Genomic DNA, 22,691 nt, shown 5'->3' with positions numbered 1-22,691 from the left:
AACCTCTTAAACTATTATTTAAAGGACTGTACAAAAAAAAAAAAAGAAAAAAAAATGCACGAGGGATGATTTTTACAGGTAAAAAAAGAAACACGTTAAAAATTGGTTCCCAGTGTTGTACGTCGGTATTCGGATAGAAACACAGAACATTTTTCCATCTTCTTCATTTTCTTCAGTATACTTTCGAAATATCTGGACCACATAACGAAAGATAGAAAAGGATAGGAATAAAATTTGCTCTTTCTTTTTCAGTTTGCCTGGCCTTCGCACGGCAGGTGAGCCAGCCACTAACAGAAGCCAACATCACAGCCAGCAGCAGAAGCCAGCAGCAGCATCAGCATCAGCAGCAGCAGCTGATTCCATAACCAGATAGGGAAGAATTTCTTTGGCCTAAGATAATGGGGAGAAAGAAGGGGGGCAGGGGGCAGGGGGCAGGGGGAAATAGTTTACCGTGTATACACATTTCGAGCTAACTTCTGTTTACAAACTCCGCCGCGGGACGGACTCATTTCTCGAACCTAGAACAACCCTCCCTGCCCCCTCTTTCGTGCCCCCCTTCATTTTTTTTTACCTGAACGAATAATCATTTCACCCTGAGCTTCATTCTGTTTGCTTGTGCACTTTTTTGTTTTCTTTTCCTTTCTTCTTCTCGCGAAATAAGTCGCCCCCCACCTCGTCCCCCCGCTCCGAAAAAGATATCGCTCCAATTTTATTTACCACTACATTTTGTTTCTTTTCTTATTTTGGGGTCTCAAGGGGGGGGGGGTTCTTCATACTTCGATAAATACATGGAACATAATTTATAATCATCACACCTGGGAGGTAAGAAGAAAAGGAAAAAAGAAAGGAATAAGGGGGGGGGGAGGGGGAGTTCGTTGTTGAAGGATACCCCGTGTAAGTAAACGATAGCTACCTGTGAATAATCCTGTTAAATCATATTATTTATCTTACGAATCAGTGACTCCCGTCAACTTTTTTTTCCTCTAGACATCCCCCCCCGGGACCCCCCCCCCACCGCGAGCCCCCTAATTTTGACAGAAATATCAAAAGAGCTACTTTTTCATAACGTTAGATACTTTTTTCTTGATTCGAACAACACACGTTGTTGAGAAGTATCAAGAAAAAAAAAAGAAAGAGAAAGAGAGAGAGAGAGAAGGAGGGGGGAAGGTTAAAACGCTTTTGGTGTTTTAGAATTCTTTAATCCGGATTAAGGTGAACCTGCCCACTAGGTAGTTCCTTTTCCCAAGGATAGATATCTACTTTACACACACGGCAAGCTTTTTTCGGTTAAATATCTTTAATCTTACCTATTTTTCTCTATTGTATATTTTTGTTTTTATATTATTTCTATAAAGAAAAAGAAATTAAAAAATAAAAGAAACTAATTAACAAAATGTTACATATTATATTTTTTGTTGTATAATATACATATATTAAATTATCATTACATTTTATTCATAATTATTAATCTAATTAATTGTAAATTACGTTTTTATTTTTCTTCAAACAAACGAACCAAATGAATTTATTATTGCAAAAAGTAACAATAATAATAATAATAATAATAATTTATATATGATATATTATAAATATATAAAATATATCGATATAACAATTAGAAATGTTACCGACCCGTTGACTTTGGCAGCAATAAAACGTCCAAGTATTATTCGAGGAACCCCGGCAAGTAAATGAATGGCGCGCCATGGCGTTTATATCTGACTGATTTGACGTTATTCAACAGGAATTGCACGTAGGAATGCGTATGCCAAAGAGTGCAGACACGACTGAGAGAATAAGAAGAGAAAGAGAGAGAGAGAGAGATAACGTGCCAGGGAATACGAGTTTTCGTGCCAGACGTCGTTTACATTCCCCCAACCCTCTTCCTTCTTGTATTCTCTCCGAGATGAAGGTAAAATGTACATCGTAAAACCTTTGAGATGGTTCACCAAACCGTCCTATATATTTCATCTACCAGAACAACTTTTATATTATCATCTGTATTATCTGTTCAAATGGATTACTATTTGTAAATTGATTGAAGAATCCACCTATTCAAATGTTATCATTAATCTATTCATCATTTTTCTAACAAATGAATTACTGTAAGCAAACGATAACAATTTTTAAAATTATTTTTAGACAGAAACCTATCCACCTGAACGAAATTTAACCATTTTTGATCATTTCTACTAGATTGATCGAATAAAAGAAAAAAAATCGGGAAAGAAATGTCGAAGAACGAGGGAAATAGAGAAGAAAATTGATGGGCGCATATATGCGCCCACAGATCGGGCAGATGGGTTTGCGTTGGACGCATATATGCGCCCCGTATATCTGACAGGCGGCTTACGCTGGATGCGTATATGCGTCTCATAGATCGGACAGATGAGTTTACGCTGGGCGCATATATGCGCCCGCAGTAATCTGAAAGGCTTTTACTCGAAAAAAAAAAGAAATTCAAGAACTGTTGTTGATGTCTTTTATTAGACGTTAAGTTAATAGGTGTGTTAAATAAATGAAGAGAAATTAGCGCGTGTCTGGTCTGGTGTGTCCTCGATGTAAATGCGAACACGGAATGAGATACTTGAAATTAGGTAAAATCATGAAATTATTAGTTTAGAGTCTAGTCTGAAGGGAGAACAGCCGTTTAGTTCGTTAGTTAGGTTAGCCTCAATATTCTAACGATTAAGTCATCTGGCACTACTATTGTGCAAACCAATGACGAGAAGACCAGACGACAATTTTCTTGGTAAAGAGAGAGAGAGAGAGAGAGAGAGAGAAAGGAGAACGACAGTTTCAAGGAATATTGCTCCAACTGTCTACTACTACTACTATTACATTTTACTTATTTTTTTTCTGGGCGACATGCAATTTCCTCTTCACACTGTGACATGCGTTTCCTCATCGTCTACTAGGCTAGCTTTTCTTAAAACTTGGACAGTTACGAAGAAGTGATACACACACGTAACGTGCGTACTTTCAAGGGTACTGCTGTTGCTGCTGCTGCTGGTGGTGGTAGTGGTAATGGTTAAATCAGAAAACAAATTAATACCTCTTCCAACGGCCTTTACAATTTGAGAACACGCATATTATATATGGGTTATTTGTTATTGATGATTCCCGATCAGGATATATCAGATCCAAATGAAATTTCTCCAAATAAATTCAATAATAACAAGTAACGAATTCAATTATTCTATCAAATGTTCAAATGTTATCTACCAAACGATACTACCCAGATTGCTAGATTCCAATTAGTTTCACTGTTTTACGAACGATTTATCAAAACCTTTTTTACACTTTGTTACGCAATTATCATTTAAACTAGTTCGTGATCGACAAGTTTTATGCTTATAGTGTTGCAAACAAAAGAAAAGCTTGACAAAAACAAAAACAAATACTCTAGAACCGTTAAACGTCAACGATAAACAGACGACAACACAGTAAACGAGAAAAATTCAAATGACAAATCCATTGAAATAGAAAATAAGTATCATTGATCGGTCAAATTCAAACTCATGCATCCGTACACGTATAGGGGGAGGGAGGAGGGTAGAACGGGAAGGAGTGGGGGTCGATGGGACTAACCATACAAAGGGATACGATCATCTAATGTTCATAGGAAAGAACGGTACGTGAATTCTGGGAATGCGTGCATGAATGAATGCCCCCTCTGTCCCCTTATTCCCTTTTTAAAAAAAAGGGACGAGGTACGTAAGCAACGCTGCTGAAGGGAGAAGTAGAAGAAGTAGAAGAAGAAGAAGAAGAAGAGGAATAAGAAGAAGATGATGATGAAGATGAAGATGAAGATGAAGAAAGAGTAGAGAAAGAGGAGAGGAAAATGAAGGATAAAAAGAGAGAGAGAGAGAGAGTAAGAGGATTGTTCTTTTCAAGACGAGACTCCTTCAGCACGAGGCGGGCCCTTTTGGTCCTTAACGTGCGCATATGTGCCCCAGCTCCCCCCCCTTCCCTACCGTTCTTTCTCCCTCGTGTGGTGGTGGCCTGTCAGATTTGACGTGGTCTTCTTTAAAGCGGCTTTCCACGTTAGGGAGGAGAGGAGAGGAGAGGGGAAGAGAGAGAAAGAGAGAGAGGGAGAAGCCTATTCGCCTTTTTTGTTCTCCCAAGTCCGAAAAATGGCCGAGGCAACAACCCAACATGGCCGGTCCCAAGCCGCCGTCCTCCCTTTTTCGACGAAAAAGGGGATTGCTTGCTCCCCTTCCCCTTTTTCTTATCCCCAAGCCAACCCCCTCCTCTCCCTCCTCTACGGTTTCTTTCTTCCTCTCTTTCTCTCCAACCGGAAGAGACCCTGGACCACGCGTCTACTCTCGCAAATGCACATTCACTCGTCCCGACGTGTGTACTGTAATCTTTTTTTTCATTTCTTTCTCTCTCTCTCTCTCTCTTTCTTTCTTTCTGTTCTTTTTTTTGTCTTGTTCCACTTTTGTGTATGGGGAGAGGGGTGGGGAGGAGGGCCCTTCTTCTTTTTCTCTTTTGGGGTTGTGCCGTTGGATGTAAAATCTGTTTGTGAAACGTACCGTTCCAAGTTACGCGAGTATTTCTTTATTGAAATAATAAATGTGTAATACTTATACTTACACACACACGCACATGCACACACGCAGACATCGTGTTTATGGGAAGATAGTTGTTATTGATTGTTAACGATGGAAACACAGTTTGTATTTATCGGTCAATTGATTTTGATATTTTACATAAATTTGTGATCACGGGGCCAGAATTCTGAGATAAATCAGACCGATGTAAATTTTGGGGGTAAAATGTATTTACAATTACATTCAAACGATATTATTTATATGTTTGTATCGTGTACCGAATTGTTAGTATAAGTATTAGAGATGTAACGAGAACGACGGGCGCTTATAAGCGCCCACGGTAGTTTTAAGGGGTTTAAGAGACGAATCAATAAGCATGAAATAATTCTAAAAAAAAAATAAAAGAAAAATAAAAATGTATTAGTATATTTAGGTTAACCATTATACTTGATTCTTCAAAGTACACACACATATATATATGATGTCATCAGTTTTGAGTATAGAGAAAATTACTTAAGGAGGATGAGGAGGATGAACACGACACGTGGGTTATTTTGGTCCAGTATCTTTCTGTCACTTTGAGATGGTCTTTGGACGTCGACCCAAAGACTCTGACATAACTAGGACAAAACGATGCCAGGTATTAAGATTATGATGATGGATCTAAACAGTAAGGTCAAAACTTTATTTAACTTAGTTAAATCTCTTAGTCTTAGTTTTTATCCAAATTATCGAACTATTAACAAAATAATTCCAAAATCTTCTAGGAAACATCACAGAAATATTTCTTATCAACAAAAAGATTGGAGCTCGAGGGGTTTGTGGGATTTGGAAGGATTAGAGAGTTGATACAAAATTGTTTATGATCGAAATCATTTCAAAAAATCAACACAACCATTCACCTTTATTTAACAATCATCTAATTGATCCAAATTATCAAACTATTACCAAAATATTTCTTTTCTACAAAAAGGTAAGAGGTTAAGGGGGCTTAAGGGGTTGATACAAAATTATCTGTGATCGAAATTGAATCATTGAAAGTGTTGTAATCATTCCAAAGAATCAACAACCCATTCGCAAAGGGGTTGGGTGGAGTGGGGGGCTTCTATCTCGTGTGTTCGCGGAATGGTTTGTGGATGTCATCGGCGTGGTTCGCGAGACACGTTGACAAGATAGGGTTCTCTGGTTTCAGACACGCAGAACGCGCTACTCAGACACCGTGCATGCTGTAACCGTAAACCAAGCGCTGCTGCTGCTGCTGAAGCTGCTGCTTGCTTGCTTGCTTGGTTGCTGCCGTTGCCGTCGTTCCTGTTTCACGGGACACTGTTCGTAGCTATTTTGGGGACGTCAGCGGCACGAGAACGATATGTACATACGAATCTTTCTCTCTCTTTCTCTGTTTCTTTACTTGACCTGGACGAGTCAGCCTTATTCGGCAAACACTATTAGCTCATTCGAGACCTCAATAAACTTCAACCGTAATTACGTTGCCATCGTATTAATAATAATCGAGTGTTATTTAACATTAACCATTAGATTTACAACGAATTTGGCCAATTTTTTCCATTACTCCTTTCAAATTAAATTATAATTTTAATTGAAATATTATTAACATTTGATAAATATATGTTGATTTATTGAAATGTTATGTGTGTTATTCAACATTAACCAATTAGATTTATGAACTTAGATTATTTTTCATTACTCCTTTCAAATTAAATGATAATTTAATTGAAATATTATTAACATTTGAAAAATATATGTTGATTTATTGAAATGTTATGTGTGTTATTCAACATTAACCAATTAGATTTATGAACTTAAATAATTTTTCATTACTCCTTTCAAATTAAATGATAATTTTAATTGAAATATTATTAACATTTGATAAATATGTTGATTTATTGAAATGTTATGTGTGTTATTCAACATTAACCATTAAATTTATGAACTTAAATAATTTTTCATGACTCCTTTCAAATTAAATGATAATTTTAATTGAAATATTATTAACATTTGAAAATATATGTTGATTTATTGAAATGTTATATGTTATTCAACATTAACCAATTAGATTTATGAACTTAAATAATTTTTCATGACTCCTTTCAAATTTTAAATGATAATTTTAATTGAAATATTATTAACATTTGAAAATATATGTTGATTTATTGAAATGTTATATGTTATTCAACATTAACCAATTAGATTTATGAACTTAAATAATTTTTCATGACTCCTTTCAAATTAAATTATAATTTTAATTGAAATATTATAAACATTTGAAAAATATATGTTGATTTATCAAAATGTTGATTGAATGAAATATTGACGTAAATATAAATTCATTCATTCTACCCTTTTACTCTAATATAATTATAATTAATATAACAATTATATATTATCTAAAATATTGTTTTTGATTATTAATTGATATCAATTGAATATTGTTTGAATGAATGAATTTATATTAACGTATATTATTTCATTCAATCACAACAACATATCAATAAATCAATCAACATATATATATATGTGTTAATAATATTTAAATTAAAATTAAATCCAAGTTATTTATCAGCTAATTGAACAAAAAAATATTATATTTTACGAATAAGATTTGAATGATTTTATTATTACGTAAGTAAAAGAAGATGAATCTCGATCGGTTAAATGCAATAAGGTTGAGTTCGGTTGTTGAAACAAGGATTAAAAAAAAAAATTAAATCAAAAGAAAGAAAGAAAGAAAGAAAGAGAAGGAAGGAAGAACTGTGACTAGCACATATACTATTCCTGTTATAGCTCGAAAAGAATGGTTGGATGGCCGCAACCGGTAGCGTGGGTTGCCACCGCGAGTCCTTTCCTTCGATACGACGTCGACGATCACGAGATCGATTTCCATCAAAGTCGATGTGTCGAGGAGCGACGATATATCACCGATCGACTTCCATCAAAGCCGAACGAAGCAGACCTGATGTTGTGCTCTGGCTGAAGAAACAGATTGCACACTGCCACCACCACCATCACCGCCACCATCATCACCTTCTTTCGTCTCTTCGTAATTTTTCTTTCAACCTCTATCTATTTATCTATCTAATTATCTGATTCTAGCGTTCAACTCTCCGCGAAATGCTACGCAAGTTTAGATGAATCATAACATTTCTATTTTTCTTCTTTTTTTTCTTTTATTTCTACCCACGTCTGTCTGCCACCTATTTTACTTTTATTTTCATCGCAAATTAATATTAATCAATGATTATCTAAGAATTTATCCTAAATATAATTATCCAAACCCAAAAGAAACAAACGCTATTTTACGATACGATATTTTAATTATTCAAACTGTCAAATATAAAATGTTACTTTTAACATACAAAAAAATATCATTTCATTTCAAATATAACAATTTGCATATTAAAAACTTCACCCAAAATAACATTAACATTTAACACAAGTATATACGTATTATATAATCAGGAAAGTGTATAAAAACAATATAGAAAAATTATAATAATAATAATAATAATAATAATAATAATAATAGAAATAAAACAACCAACGATAAGATAATTTTCCTAAAAAAAAAAAAAAAAAAAAAAAAGAAAAAAAATATATACTCATGGCAGAAAAAATGTGATGAGTAAAAGTAGGCGCCATTTCGGTGGTTCGTACGAATGGCGAGGTAAAACGCAAGAGGAGCTTCCACACTTTCTATATCTGTCTCTTTCTTTCTCTCACTAACTAACTCACTCACTCACTCACTCACTCACTCACTCACTCACTCACGCGTTTTCATCACCCCTCCTTGCGTTGGGGTCTCAAAACTCCCTAGGTTTTCAGGAAGAGTCAATATTGGTGCAGCCACCCACGTCCAACCCTTGGAAAGGACCCGACTACTATTATATCTCCATCTCACTCTCTCTCTCTCTCTCTCTCTCTCTGCCCCCTTCTGAATAGAACCTATACCTTTTTACTTCCCAATACTTCCATCTCACTCACACTTTTACAACCTCTTCAGCCCTAGCTCACAGCTGCTGTCCCTTTCTACATCCGGGAAGTGCTATCTCTATCGTCTTCACTCCTGCCCCCTCCCCCCGCATCGTGAAAGCTTCGATTTAACCCCCCCTTAACCTATCCTACACCCCCCACCATCTCCTCATTTCACCCCCTCAATTTTTCCGCGCCCACTTCATTCTTTTTTCTTTTCCTTCTTTTTCTTTCTTTTATTTATTTATCTCTCTCTCTCTCTTTTTCTTTGTGTATTTCGTACAGATGTTTTTACGTAATTAAATGTAAATAACATCGCGATGGAATTATTATTATTATTATAATAATTTATATAACACTAATAAAGAAGAAACATTTTGTATAAAATAAACTTCATAACGTGAATTTCGCGTCGTTGTGCGCGCGCATACGTAAATAAACGACCAACTTCATTCTGTTAAATTTCATGTCGCTGTGTGCGCGCGCATCACGCGTAAAAATTCACTCTCCGTCATTTGTTTTCCTAAACGCGCCAAAAAAAGTATAATTTGAAAAAAAGGACAGACATATTATTTGACGTACAACGATTTGTCAATTATTTCGAGAAACCAATGAAGAAGTTACAAAACGAATTTTATTATCCAAAAAAAAAAAACAAAAAAAGAAAAAAGAAGAAGAAAAATAAGAAGTTAAATAAAAAATCTGAATTTCGTTAAAATAAATCGAATAACAAAATAATGCGAAAAAAATGATCAAACCAAAGTAGAATAGAATAGAATAGAATAGAAAAAGAAGAAAGAAAGGAAAAAAAAATGGATGTGGCTCTTTAGTGCAATCCTTTCGATCAGTTTGCGTAGTCGAATGACAAGGAAGACAAGGGGATGAAACGAAAATGAGGGTGAAGTTGATGGTAAAAGAGGGTTAAAAGAAAAAAGAGAGAGAGACACTGAGAGGGCGTTGGTGAGGGTGAGGATAAGGGTGAGGATAAGGGTGAGGATAAGGGTGAGGATAAGGGTGAGGGTGAGTCTTCTATGTAGGACGGGTACATTAGCAAACTTTTGTTGACACTGAGAACAACGCTGCTGCGAAGCCATTATTGGCTGCTACAACCACGTAGGACGACGACAACGACGATGACGACGACGACGACGACGACGACGGCTCATCATCCTGCCAAGAAATCGATTCCAACGAAGACGAAAGCTATGTTGGAATGGATAGTTAAATCGTTTAATGTTTCCTTCACGCACAGTCTATTACTTAGCTTTGCAGCAATAATCATTTATATACTATTATTATCATCCAACTTTATTTCTTACACATTTTAACAAATATAAATAAATTAAGTTTACTCGGATTTTTCTTTTTCTGGTTATTTTTGGATGCAATTTTGTTTGAAATTGTTCGAGTTCCTGAATCATTTCTAGAAAAAGAAATGTATTAGTGAAATAAGTAAAATTAAACCTTTATATATGTGATGCTACAATGCAATGGAAAATGTAAATTTGTATTATTATTTTGATGCAAATTATTTTTCAAACTGTTACTCATCTTAATCATTTATAAGAAAAAAGAAATGTACAAAGTAAGCTTAAACTTTATTACACCATATAATGCAATAAGAAGAAAATTAGTATTAATACTTTGATGCAAATTATTTTTCAAACTGTTACTGATTCTGAATCATTTATAAAAAAAAGAAATGTACAAAGTAAACTTAAATTTTATATTACACCATATAATGCAATTGTAAGTAAATTAGTATTAATACTTTGATGCAAATTATTTTTCAAACTGTTACTGATTCTGAATCATTTATAAAAAAAAGAAATGTACAAAGTAAACTTAAATTTTATATTACACCATATAATGCAATTGTAAGTAAATTAGTATTAATACTATGATGCAAATTATTTTGCAAACTGTTACTGATTCTGAATCATTTATAAAAGAAAGAAATGTACAAAGTAAACTTAAATTTTATATTACACCATATAATGAAATAAAAAGAAAATCAGTATTAATACTTTGATGCAAATTATTTTGCAAACTGTTACTGATTCTGAATCATTTATAAAAGAAAGAAATGTACAAAGTAAACTTAAATTTTATATTACACCATATAATGCAATTGTAAGTAAATTAGTATTAATACTTTGATGCAAATTATTTTTCAAACTGTTACTAATTCTGAATCATTTCTATATAAAAAAAAAATAAACATATATATAAAATAAAATTAAATCTTATTACATATGACACAATACAATAGAATATAAAATTGTATCATTACTTTGATGCAATTATATAATCAAACTGATCCTGAATAATTAGAATGAACTGATTCTAAATCATTTCTAGACAAAAAAAAAACAAGAAAAAATGTACAAAATACGCACACATACGAAACAATACAATGCAAAGTAAATTTGTATTTATTATTTAGTTTGACTTATTAATATTATTTTTCTTTCCTATTTAAGCAAGATGTAAGACACATAAAAAAAAGAAAAAAGAAGAAGAAAATATTTCATGGACGGTATTCTACAAAGGAAAAGAACAGAAAAAAAAGAAAAAAAAAAAGAAAACCTCTTCTCTTTCTCTCTGATTCAACATTATTTATCTTAGTCTTCTTCAATGTTGTTTTTAACCCTTGTGAAGTCAAAGAAACGGACCGCGATCTTTCGGACTTTGCTGAGAGAGATGATCAGAAGTGGGCCCCGGAAATGCAGAAGGAATAACATGTTTAAAGAGCCAGGGCAATAAAAGTGTTTTGGGTAGGATCGTTAAACGATGACTTGGGACAAAGAAAACTGGGTCGAACCAGTTTCCAACTATGAAAATTATTTCAACATGAGAATATTCAAGATAGAAATATCTTTATTATATTTCTATGTTATATTTCAACCATTTTTTTTTATTAAAACAAAAAAATATCTTATGAACAACGAATTCAACACAATTGAACATAATTATTAATAACAACATATTATTAATATTATTTATTAATTATTAATAATATTAAAAACAAATTAAATAATATTAAATTAAATTAATAATATTAATATTAAATTATTAATTATATTAATATATATATAATTTTAATAATTATAAATAATATGTATTCACAGAGATATGTTATATGAATTTAATTAATATAATATCTGAATCTAATTAATATATTCCAATTGTGTGTATTTCAACAACAAAACAACCAACCAACCAAATTAAATATGACTCAGGATAAAAGTAGAATTACCAGTTGAAAATATATATTTTATTTATATGTGTGTGATGATACTGATTAAAAAAAAAAAAAGAATCAAAGAACAGAATCAACTCAGAAGAAACAGAATATAATGGCATAACATTTCTAATATGTTTATGTTTCTACATTTGCCAGAGATAAAAAGTCAGCATCCCTTATAAGAAAAAGTGCATAGGACAGCTATTATTAAATAATCTCTTGAAGCAAATGCAAAGCAACTTCTCTTCACTTTAAGAAGAAGAGAGACGAACGAAGAACAACGAATAACTGCCATGTGACAAAGGAATAATAATCATTGGGTATGTAATAAGATTATGCGTTGTCTTATATACTAACTGCATTTTGAAACGTCTTCTTAGTTCATACGTTCGTTCTTAATTCAAGCAAGACACAATAGGCTGATAGTATCCGATAACAGAAAGAAAAAGAAAAGAAGAAAACAAAAAGCGTAGCAAACGTGAAAGAGAAAAAGAGAAAGAGAAACAAGACGTTGTTTTTGAAATGGTAAAAGAAGAGATATGAAAGATGCTGATCAGAAAATTCGTATCTGGCGCCGTTAGAGTCTAGACCAACCATTTGCCATTCTTATCACAAAATATACGATACACAGGATTGTAATTTTTGTTATTTAAATTAATTCACAAATTAATATGAATTTAATGAATAATAATCTGTCATCAAATTAATTAATACCTGGTTCCTATTATTAAAACAAATTTTAACGACACGTTACAAGAAAAGAAATAAAAAAATATTTGCCATACTTATCATAAATATATGATACACACAAGGTTGTACTTTTTGTTATTTAAATTAATTCACAAATTAATATGAATTTAATGAATAATAATCTGTCATCAAATTAATTAATACCTGGTTCCATTATTAAAACAAATTTTAACGACACGTTACAAGAAAAGAAATAAAAAAATATTTGCCATACTTATCACAAATATATGATACACACAAGGTTGTACTTTTGTTATTTAAATTTATTCACAAATTAATATGAATTTAATGAATAATAATCTGTCATCAAATTAATTAATACCTGGTTCCATTATTAAAACAAATTTTAACGACACGTTACAAGAAAAGAAATAAAAAAATATTTGCCATACTTATAAATATATGATACACACAAGGTTGTACTTTTTGTTATTTAAATTTATTCACAAATTAATATGAATTTAATGAACAATAATCTGTCATCAAATTAATAATACCTGGTTCCTATTATTAAAACAAATTTTAACGACACGTTACAAGAAAAGAAATAAAAAAACATTTGCTATTTTTATCACAAATATATGATACACAAGATTGTACTATTTGTTATTTAAATTAATTCACAAAATCAAACCAACCAAATTAATATGAATTTAATGAATAATAATCTGTCATCAAATTAATAATACCTTGTTCCTATTATTAAAACAAATTCTAACGACACGTTACAAGAAGAAAAAGAGATATAAGAATTGATATACATTTGGGGGTATAAAAGAAACAAAAATCAATTTTGGAGGGTGTCAAAGCAAAAAAAAAACAACAAACGAGAGAGAGTAGGAAAGAAAATTCAAAATGATTCAATGAATACAGATACCCAAGGGAGATTACAATTTGATGATATAAAACATCTCGTGTATGTTTTAGACGCCCACAACAAAACACAAGACGCCCCTGTCCCAAGGGGACAACAAAACTACGCGAGGCAACAGGCTTATCAACGAAATAATAACTACACTCAGAAAGTAACAACTTAAAAAGCATTACCACCACCACCATTACCACCAGTCCCCCCCCATTACTCAACCAAAGTGTGACTGCTGTTTAATAAATGGGTCATCATGATAAAATAATCAAATTAACCACCAGCACCATGTCAATTAGCACTTCTTCTTCAATTCAATTCAATCCTAAAAGAAAAGAATAATTTAGGTTGCAGGAAAAGATACAAGTTGGTGTATTGAAGCAAGATAAAAGATAAAGAAGAATGGAACAGGGGGGTGGGAAGAGTGGAAGGGGTGGGGGATAAAACAAGGGAATTGATGAAACATTGCCTGGATGTCGATATTTGGGGTAAAGGAAGACACAACAAGTAATGGAAGTTAACCAACGGTCGCACGTTGTGGGTGGAAACTTTTGTGGGATTTCCTGTAATTAATATGCCAGGAATGATGTCCTCCTCCTACTGCAGTATCCAGGATACACCAACCAATACCAAAAATTATTGGCAGGACACTAGACTACTACTACTACTACTACTACTGCAACTACTACTACTGCAACTTCTTCTTCTTCTTCTTCTTCTTCACCCTCTTCATCTATCTATCTTTTTCCCCCTTTTTTTCTTTTTTTTTTGTTGCTTTCGACCTCGCTTGCTTTCGTTCATGGGAATATACAGAAGCCATAAGAAATTCGATACGTTTCTTGTGGCGTGACGTGGTACAGTGGTGGTGTGTACCGCCGTGCCGACTGACTTTAACCATGATGGTGCTTCCCACTTCCTCCCTTTGGCAAACTCTTCTTCTTCTTATTCTTTTTTTTATTATTTTTATTATTATTTTTATTATTATTATTATTCTCTCGCAATACACGAGGAATAATGCACTGTCCTTAACCACTATTCGCATCGATGATTATTTCACTAACTCAATTCGTCAAGGGGATGATTTATAATAATACTTTTAGGTTAGAATTAATATACTTTGTATATCACATCAAAAAGGATGAAAGTTCATTCATTAAAAAATATGGAAAATATTAAAAGCTTCTTATATTTGACAATTCTAATTCAAATGATATAATATCATCATTAATTTATTAAGTCTAAATGTTAATTGGATTATTTCAAATGTTTTTAATCAAACAATGTGTTGTTTATAACAGGAGGAAGTTCTAATAATAATAATAATAATAATTAGTAGAAGAAGAAGAAAAAAATGTTGTCATCGTTGAAGTATACCCCAAATGAAGTATGAGAACGTTTTCATATCTGTGTATGATGATATTATATCAAAATTAGAGAAATTCTGATGAAACAGAATAGTGAACATGAACATGAATTAGTCAAAGGATGATATTATAATACTTTTAGGTAAGAATTAATATACTTTATATACCATATCAAACAGAATGAAACATCCCATTCAACTTCATTCGTTAAAAAACATGGAAAACATGGTTGTCATTATTGAAGTATCATGAAAACGTTTTCATATCAGCGTATGATGATATTACATCAAAATTAGATGAGAAATTATAATAAAACAGTATAGTGAACATGAACACGAATTAATATACTAAAAAACATGGAAAACATTAAAAGCTTCTTATATTTGACAATTATAATTCAAATGAAATAATCTCCTCATTAGTTTATTAAATCTAAATATTAAATGGATTATTAATAATGTTTTTAATCAAACAAAATGATGTTATCATTAAAGTATCATGAAAACGTTTTCATATCTATATGTGTAAATGATATTACATCAAAATTAAATGAAAAAATATAATGAAACAGTATAGTGAACGTGAACATGAATTAATATACTTTATATACCACATCAAACAGAATGAAACATCCTATTCAACTTCATTCATTAAAAAAACATGGAAAACATTAAAAGCTTCTAATATTTGACAATTATAATTCAAATGACATAATATCATCATTAGTTTATTAAATCTAAATGTTAATTGGATTATTAATATGTTTTTAATCAAACAAAATGTTGTCATTATTGAAGTATCATGAAAACGTTTTCATATCTGTACATGATATTACATGAAAATTAAATGAAAAAATATAATAAAATAGTATAGTGAACGTGAACATGAATTAATATACTTTATATACCACATCAAACAGAAAGAAATATCCCATTCAACTTCATTCATTAAAAAACATGGAAACATTAAAAGCTTCTAATATTTGACAATTATAATTCAAATGAAATAATCTCCTCATTAGATTATTAAATCTAAATGTTAATTGGATTATTAATAATGTTTTTAATCAAACAAATGTAATCATTAAAGTATCATGAAAATGTTTTCATATCTGTATGTGTGTACATGATATTACATCAAAATTAGATGAGAAATTATAATGAAACAGTATAATGAACATGAACATGAATTAATATACTTTATATACTACATCAAACAGAATGAAACATCCCATTCAACTTCATTCATTAAAAAACCATTGAAAACATTAAAAGCTTCTTATATTTGACAATTCTAATTCAAATGATATAATCCCCTTAATACTTTATTAAATCTAAATATTAATTGGATTATTAAAAATGTTTTTAATCAAACAAAATGATGTTATCATTAAAGTATCATGAAAACGTTTTCATATCTGTACATGATATTACATGAAAATGAAATGAGAAAATATAATGAGATAGGATAGTGAACATGAACGTGAACGTGAACAGGAATATGAACGGAATATCACACGCGACGTGGGAGACGTCATGAGTAAACCAAGAAACGAGAAGAAGGAAGAATATAAGATGAACAAGAAAAAATAGAAAAAGAATAATAAGAATAAGAAGAAAAAGAAGAAGTAGAAATAGAAGAAGAAGAAGTAGAAGAAGAAGAAGAAGAAGCACGTTACAGACGCGGTGTTACAGGGAGGGGGGGGCCTTTGAATTTGGTCGGTCGTTTCTAAAATCGGATATAGAGCAACGACCTTCGAAACAACACGAAACTAAACAAGAAGAGTAAAACTCCTACGCATTCTCGCGGTTCCTCGTTTTACGATGCGACAGCTGAGAGATGATTCTTACTAGCTGGGATTCGTACTCATCGCAAACTATGTGCACACATATACACACGTATATGTGGTCGTGTTTATGTGTATATGAATTTGAAGTATATATAAATTATTCAAAGTTAATCAATATAAATGAACCCTTTTGCACTCGAGCGGCGCCGATACGGCGCCCGGCCAACAATTTCAACTGTCAACACAACCAAAACTAATTACAGAGTTAATAGTAGTATTATTTATCAAAGTTTGTTTTTTTTTCGACATATAAATGAATAAATTGATGATATTTTATTATTTCTATACACTTTGTTTGTTTATAAATTATATAATTATTAATATTATAATAAAGTACCTGTAAAATCGTCTCAAGTTGTTGGTTCGAGTGCAAAGGGTTAATAATACACCCCATAAGTGTATTCATATATCAAATTTTCCATAAATATATCTTTTTTTTGGTGTAATTCGTTTATTTTTCTTTTTCTAGGATTACGATGATGATGATGATGATAAAATGAATCATTTAAAATGAACATTAAAACTCACCTATGTTCAGCTGCCCGGTCCCTCTGCCTACGATTTTTAAACCAATTGCTAACTTGGGTCGTCGTTAGGCCCGTGTTCTCAGCCAATTCACGTTTTTCTCGTGGCGATGGGTACGGATTGGTCGCGTACCATTCCCTCAATATACTCCTTGACTTTTCCTTGAAACAATAAGACGTTTCCTCGCCGTCCCATATCGTTCTTGGTAATGGAAACTTACGACGAACACGATATTTACCTGAAAAATAATAATTCACATTTCAATGAATCAACAATATACTCGAATATAATTATTGACACGCGTCTTCATTCATTCATTCTAACGAATATCATCTCTCTCAAATCATCATTTTATCAAACAAAACTACAAATTAAAACATTTATCTTAATTGTAGGATAAGATTTGAAATTAATTTTATAATGAAAGATATATTTTCTTATTTGTTTTTGTTTACGATAATGAATAATATCAATTTAAATATGTTTTCATAAGAAAACTTTTGTTTTAAATTACAGGTAAAATTCGATTTGATCCCCCCCCCAATGCCAATTTTATCAATAAATCAATAAATTCATTTCAAATTTATCTAACATACATCTTTCTATGTATATTATATATCATTGATCGATTGATACGAAAAATATCATAAATATAAATTCATTCCTTTTTACTATTTAATAATAACAATCATAATAATAATATCAAAATTGAATATGAACACAACAAGACGTGTAACCAAAGAGGGAAAAATTATCCCGAACGAATTCGCGAGTTAATTTAAGAACAAGATATCAAACAACACGAACAAGAAGGGGGCTGTTGCTGCTGCTGCTGCGTTAAAAGTGTCTAAAGAAAAAATAAAAAAAAAAACAAAGAAAAAAATGTATAAATCTAACATTAGCGAAGCAAACACCCCCGATCCAATGAATATCGTGGAACAATAAAAAATAATAATAATATACTAGTATAATAAATATAAATATCCCATTAAAAAAAAAAATTATATTTTAATAGCAGGAAAACGAGAATGAGATTGAAACTTTGGAAAGTAAATTCGAATATCTTCGCGGAATACTTTCTCGACGATGCCAAATGCATGTTTCCTTCTTCCTCTTTCTCTTCTCTCTCTAGTTTTAGCATCAGTCTAGGGGGTGGTAGGGAGAAGAGGGTGGTGGGGGGGAGGAAAGGGGGAGGAGGATCAACTAACAGGCATCGGTTTGCAAAAGCTAAGCCGAGGATCTAATTAAAATGTCGTCTCGTTAAAACTCACCGTCTTATTTCCACCCCTTCCACTAATTTTCTCTCTCTCTCTCTGTTTCTTTTTCTTTCTCTCTTTCTCTCTCCTGTTTACAACCGAGACGGAAATAACATTGGCGATCTTCGTTCTAGATTTCAAATGAGAAAGAGAAAGAGGAAAATAGTTATACTACATGTGTCGTATGTTTTTTTGTATATGTGTGTGTGTGTTTGTGTGTGTTTCTAATGTAAGTCACAAGATAGCACTTTGATATTCGTAGATTTTCATTTATAAATTTTCATTATTTTCTTATTTAAAAATGAAATAATATTCATTGTCAAAGGAAGAACGGTTAAATGACGATGATTAATAGACGACATTTTGTTTTTTTTTGTTGTTGTTTCAATGGTAATTGATGAAAATCATTTGTTATTAATATTTAATTGACCGACGACAGAACATCGTCGAGATCTTTCCAATGATTTGAACTGAAATGAAATTATGAAAGAATTTTCCTACCATCGAAGACAGATATAATTGCATAAAATGTCTTATTTTCATTTCAACGTTTCATTATTTAGATTATTATGACACGTATTAAATTATATCTAAGTTTGTTTTTTGATTGATTATAGGTGTTAGAATTATATTATTAAATTTGATATGAAAATTGGGGGGTTCGATTAATTATTTAAAAATTAGATTTTTGTATATTAATCGATCAATGATATTTTTGTAGAAGAAAATATATTCCTGATAATTGAAACCTATCAACACAACACTATCGAAGTTTTTCTTATGTTTCAATAAAGTTCTAATTATATTATCAAATTTGATAACAAAATTGTGATTGCCAAGAGTTCAATTAATTATTTAAAAATAAGATCTTATTAATCAATTATAGATATTTTTATACATAAAATATCAAATACAAATATTTCTAACAAAGTAAAAAAATTTATCAACACTATCAAAGTATTTTTGATTTAACAGGCCCAATTTATACAATCAAATCTTACAACAAAAAATTAAGATTGTAAAACGTTTAATCGTATAATAAATGAAATTAATTAAATTCATTAAAAATTCTATATAATATCAAATAAAAATATTTCTAACAAAGTGTAAAACCTATCAAACAACACTATCGAAGTTTCATACGTTTCAATGAAGTTCAAATTATATTATCAAATTTTATAAACAAAACTAAGATTGTAAAAAGTTCAATTAATTATTATTTAAAAAATTCGATCAGTATACTAATCAATCAATAATAATTCTATATACCAGAAAAAAAAGTAGGAATAATTATTAAGAAACCAATTGAAAACCAATTAAATTATACCCCAAAACATTGAACTAACGAATAGAAAATGCAACGTACATATAATAAATAAATAAGTAAATAAATAAATAAATAAATAAATAAATAAATAAATAAATATAATTCTATATACCAGAAGAAAAAATAAAGTAGGAATAATTACTAAGAAACAAATTGAAAACCAATTAAATTATACCCCAAAACATTGAACTAACGAATAGAATGCAACGTACATATAATTAAAAATAAATAAATAAATAAATAAATAAATAAATAAATATAATTCTATATACCAGAAGAAAAAAAAAAGTAGGAATAATTACTAAGAAACAAATTGAAAACCAATTAAATTATACCCCAAAACATTGAACTAACGAATAGAATGCAACGTACATATATTAAAAATAAATAAATAAATAAATAAATAAATAAATGATACTAACCGACCGCACCAAGTGGCCTCCCTCGAAGTCTCTCAGCTTCAATGTAATGTGCCTTCAACCAAAGTGCCTGAAGTTTCGGATGATTGTGCGCACTGAAGGTATTGCTCTCTAAAATCTTGTAGAGTTCTTTGAATTGGCCACGATGAAATGCGACTATGGCTTTTGCCTTGAGAACGCTCTCGTTTCGGTGTAATCTCGTACATCCCGGTAAAGACCATAGAAATCTTCCAAGCCTTTCCACGGAGCCTGCTTGCTGGAGAACCTGAACATTCGACACCATCGCCTTGAAGACGATAGACAGGGGGGGCACGCTGTTAGTCGGCAGAACTCTCATCCCGTTCTCCTCTTATTTCTATTACAATTCTAATTTTCCTATCCCATTTTATTTTATTTTATTTTATTTTATTTTTATTTTTCTTTTTATTTCGATTTTTATCTCTTTTTCATTTTAATTTAATAAATATATCAAATGTATCTCAATTTATGCTTGTTTGGTAAATAATTACTAGATTTAATCAAGAATTAAATTTAGATATATGTTTTCTTTTTTTTTTCTTTTTTATGGTAAATATAAATGCAATGATTTCTTTTCTTTTTGTTTTTCTTTTGATTTTTATCTATTTCTCATTTTAATTTAATAAATATATCAAATGTATCTGAATTTATGCTTGTTTGGTAAATAATTACTAGATTTAATCAATAATAAAATTTAGAAATATATATTTTCTTTTTTTTTTTTTATGGTAAATATAAATGCAACGATTTCTTTTCTTTTCTTTTCTTTTCTTTTTGTTTTTTCTTTTGATTTTATTCCTTTCTCATTTTAATTTAATAAATATATCAAATGTATCTCAATTTATGCTTGTTTGGTAAATAATTACTAGATTTAATCAAGAATTAAATTTAGATATGTTTTCTTTTTTTTTTTTCTTTTTTATGGTAAATATAAATGCAACGATTTCTTTTCTTTTTGTTTTTCTTTGGATTTTTATCCCTTTCTCATTTTAAATTAATAAATATATCAAATGTATCTCAATTTATGCTTGATTGGTAAATAATTACTAGATTTAATCAATAATAAAATTTAGATATATATTTAATTTTTTTTATGGTAAATAATGCAATGAAAAATTTGTAAAACGTATCAACAACGAATCTATAGGACTAATTTAATATTTAATTGAAATATCATTAATGTTTAACGTGTTACAAATTACTAAACTATGTTTGATCGCTAGTAAATAATTACTAGATTAAATAAAGAATAAGATTTGAATATATATATATATTTTTTTTATGGTAAATAATGCAATGGAACATTTGTAAAACGTATCAACGAATCTACAAGACTAATTTTAACATTTGATCGAGAAAATCATGAATACTCAAGACGTTATAAAAAAAAATTCAATTAAAATTCGATCTTTCTAGCAATTATTTCATGAATAAAAAAGTGAGATAATTATCAAGATTAAAATCAATTGATAAACGATACACAATATATATATACATATACACATGTGCTCATAATTATGAAACTGGTGTAATTGTAAGTCAAAATTAAATAAAAAATATATTTTTTTTATTAAATTATATAATTTAATATAATAAATTATAATAATTTATATATTAAGCCGAAAATATATATATAATAAATGAATTCAATGTAATTTTCACGATATTGTCAAAAATAAACCACTAAATAGTGTTTTTTATTTGAATATTAAATAAAATTCATAAAATATTTAAAATATAATCGTTGAAATATCTCGGAAGAAGAAATATATTACTTTAGACCAGTTTCATAATTCCGAGCACATATATTTTCGTCAATATAAAATAAGAATGATCGATTAAAGGATGGAATTATAAAATGGTATAATAAATTGATGTTAACATTGATTTCTAGGTATTTATCTCTTCGAATACTCTTCTCATCTGAATCATTCGAAATCAGTTAGGGTAGAGGATGATGATCGTAACGCATTGCAATGAGTTTTCTCGAACGTAAAGGGCGATTAATCTCGCGAACGAGTCGAGAGAGATTCTAAACGAAGAAGAAACACGTGTATATGTGTGTGTGTGCGTAAATGTGTGCCGAGAACACCCGAGGAAGAGAAATGGACGACGTGAAATCGCATGATCGGTCAGTTAATGACGAGGTACGCATAACTTCCGATGGGTACCAACCAACCAACCAACCAACCAACCAACCAACAGATCGGCAACTAATCACACCGAGACGCTTAAAATCGTCCAACCACATTCCCTTTCATTTTATTTCATTTTATTTGATTTTATTTATTTATTTATTTATTTGTTAAAAAACCTTCTCGAAAACCGAATAATATTTAGGTACGTAAACAATGCACATACAGAATAATTTTTAATTCTCATCACTTCGAAAACCTATCTCGAACGAATAAAAGACAATACAAATTGTTGAGCGCATATATGCGCCCATTACACTTATCGCAATGAATCGTGTTCTTATTTTCACAATTCTATTAATAATTAAAAGAAATATATGTATGCGTGTTCGT

The 22,691-nt window shown here is 30.7% G+C and overlaps 1 protein-coding gene across 1 annotated transcript in view; it reads right to left on the bottom strand.

The window, feature by feature from the left end:
* LOC122513489 (protein sine oculis-like) overlaps positions 1-22,691 on the bottom strand; it is a 38,815-nt gene that overhangs the window by 7,534 nt on the left and 8,590 nt on the right. The window contains exons 2-3 of the mRNA XM_043629878.1: positions 20,149-20,431; positions 17,147-17,381 (exon numbers count right to left, since the gene is read on the bottom strand). Of these exons, the coding sequence (XP_043485813.1) occupies positions 17,147-17,381; positions 20,149-20,431 (518 nt within the window). The remainder of the gene's footprint in view (positions 1-17,146; positions 17,382-20,148; positions 20,432-22,691) is intronic.

Source organism: Polistes fuscatus, unplaced genomic scaffold, assembly GCF_010416935.1.
Source record: "Polistes fuscatus isolate 324 unplaced genomic scaffold, CU_Pfus_HIC Scaffold12, whole genome shotgun sequence".
NCBI lineage: Eukaryota > Metazoa > Arthropoda > Insecta > Hymenoptera > Vespidae > Polistes > Polistes fuscatus.
The sequence above is the reverse complement of the archived record's forward strand: the minus strand, read 5'-3'. Positions and strand labels throughout refer to the sequence as shown.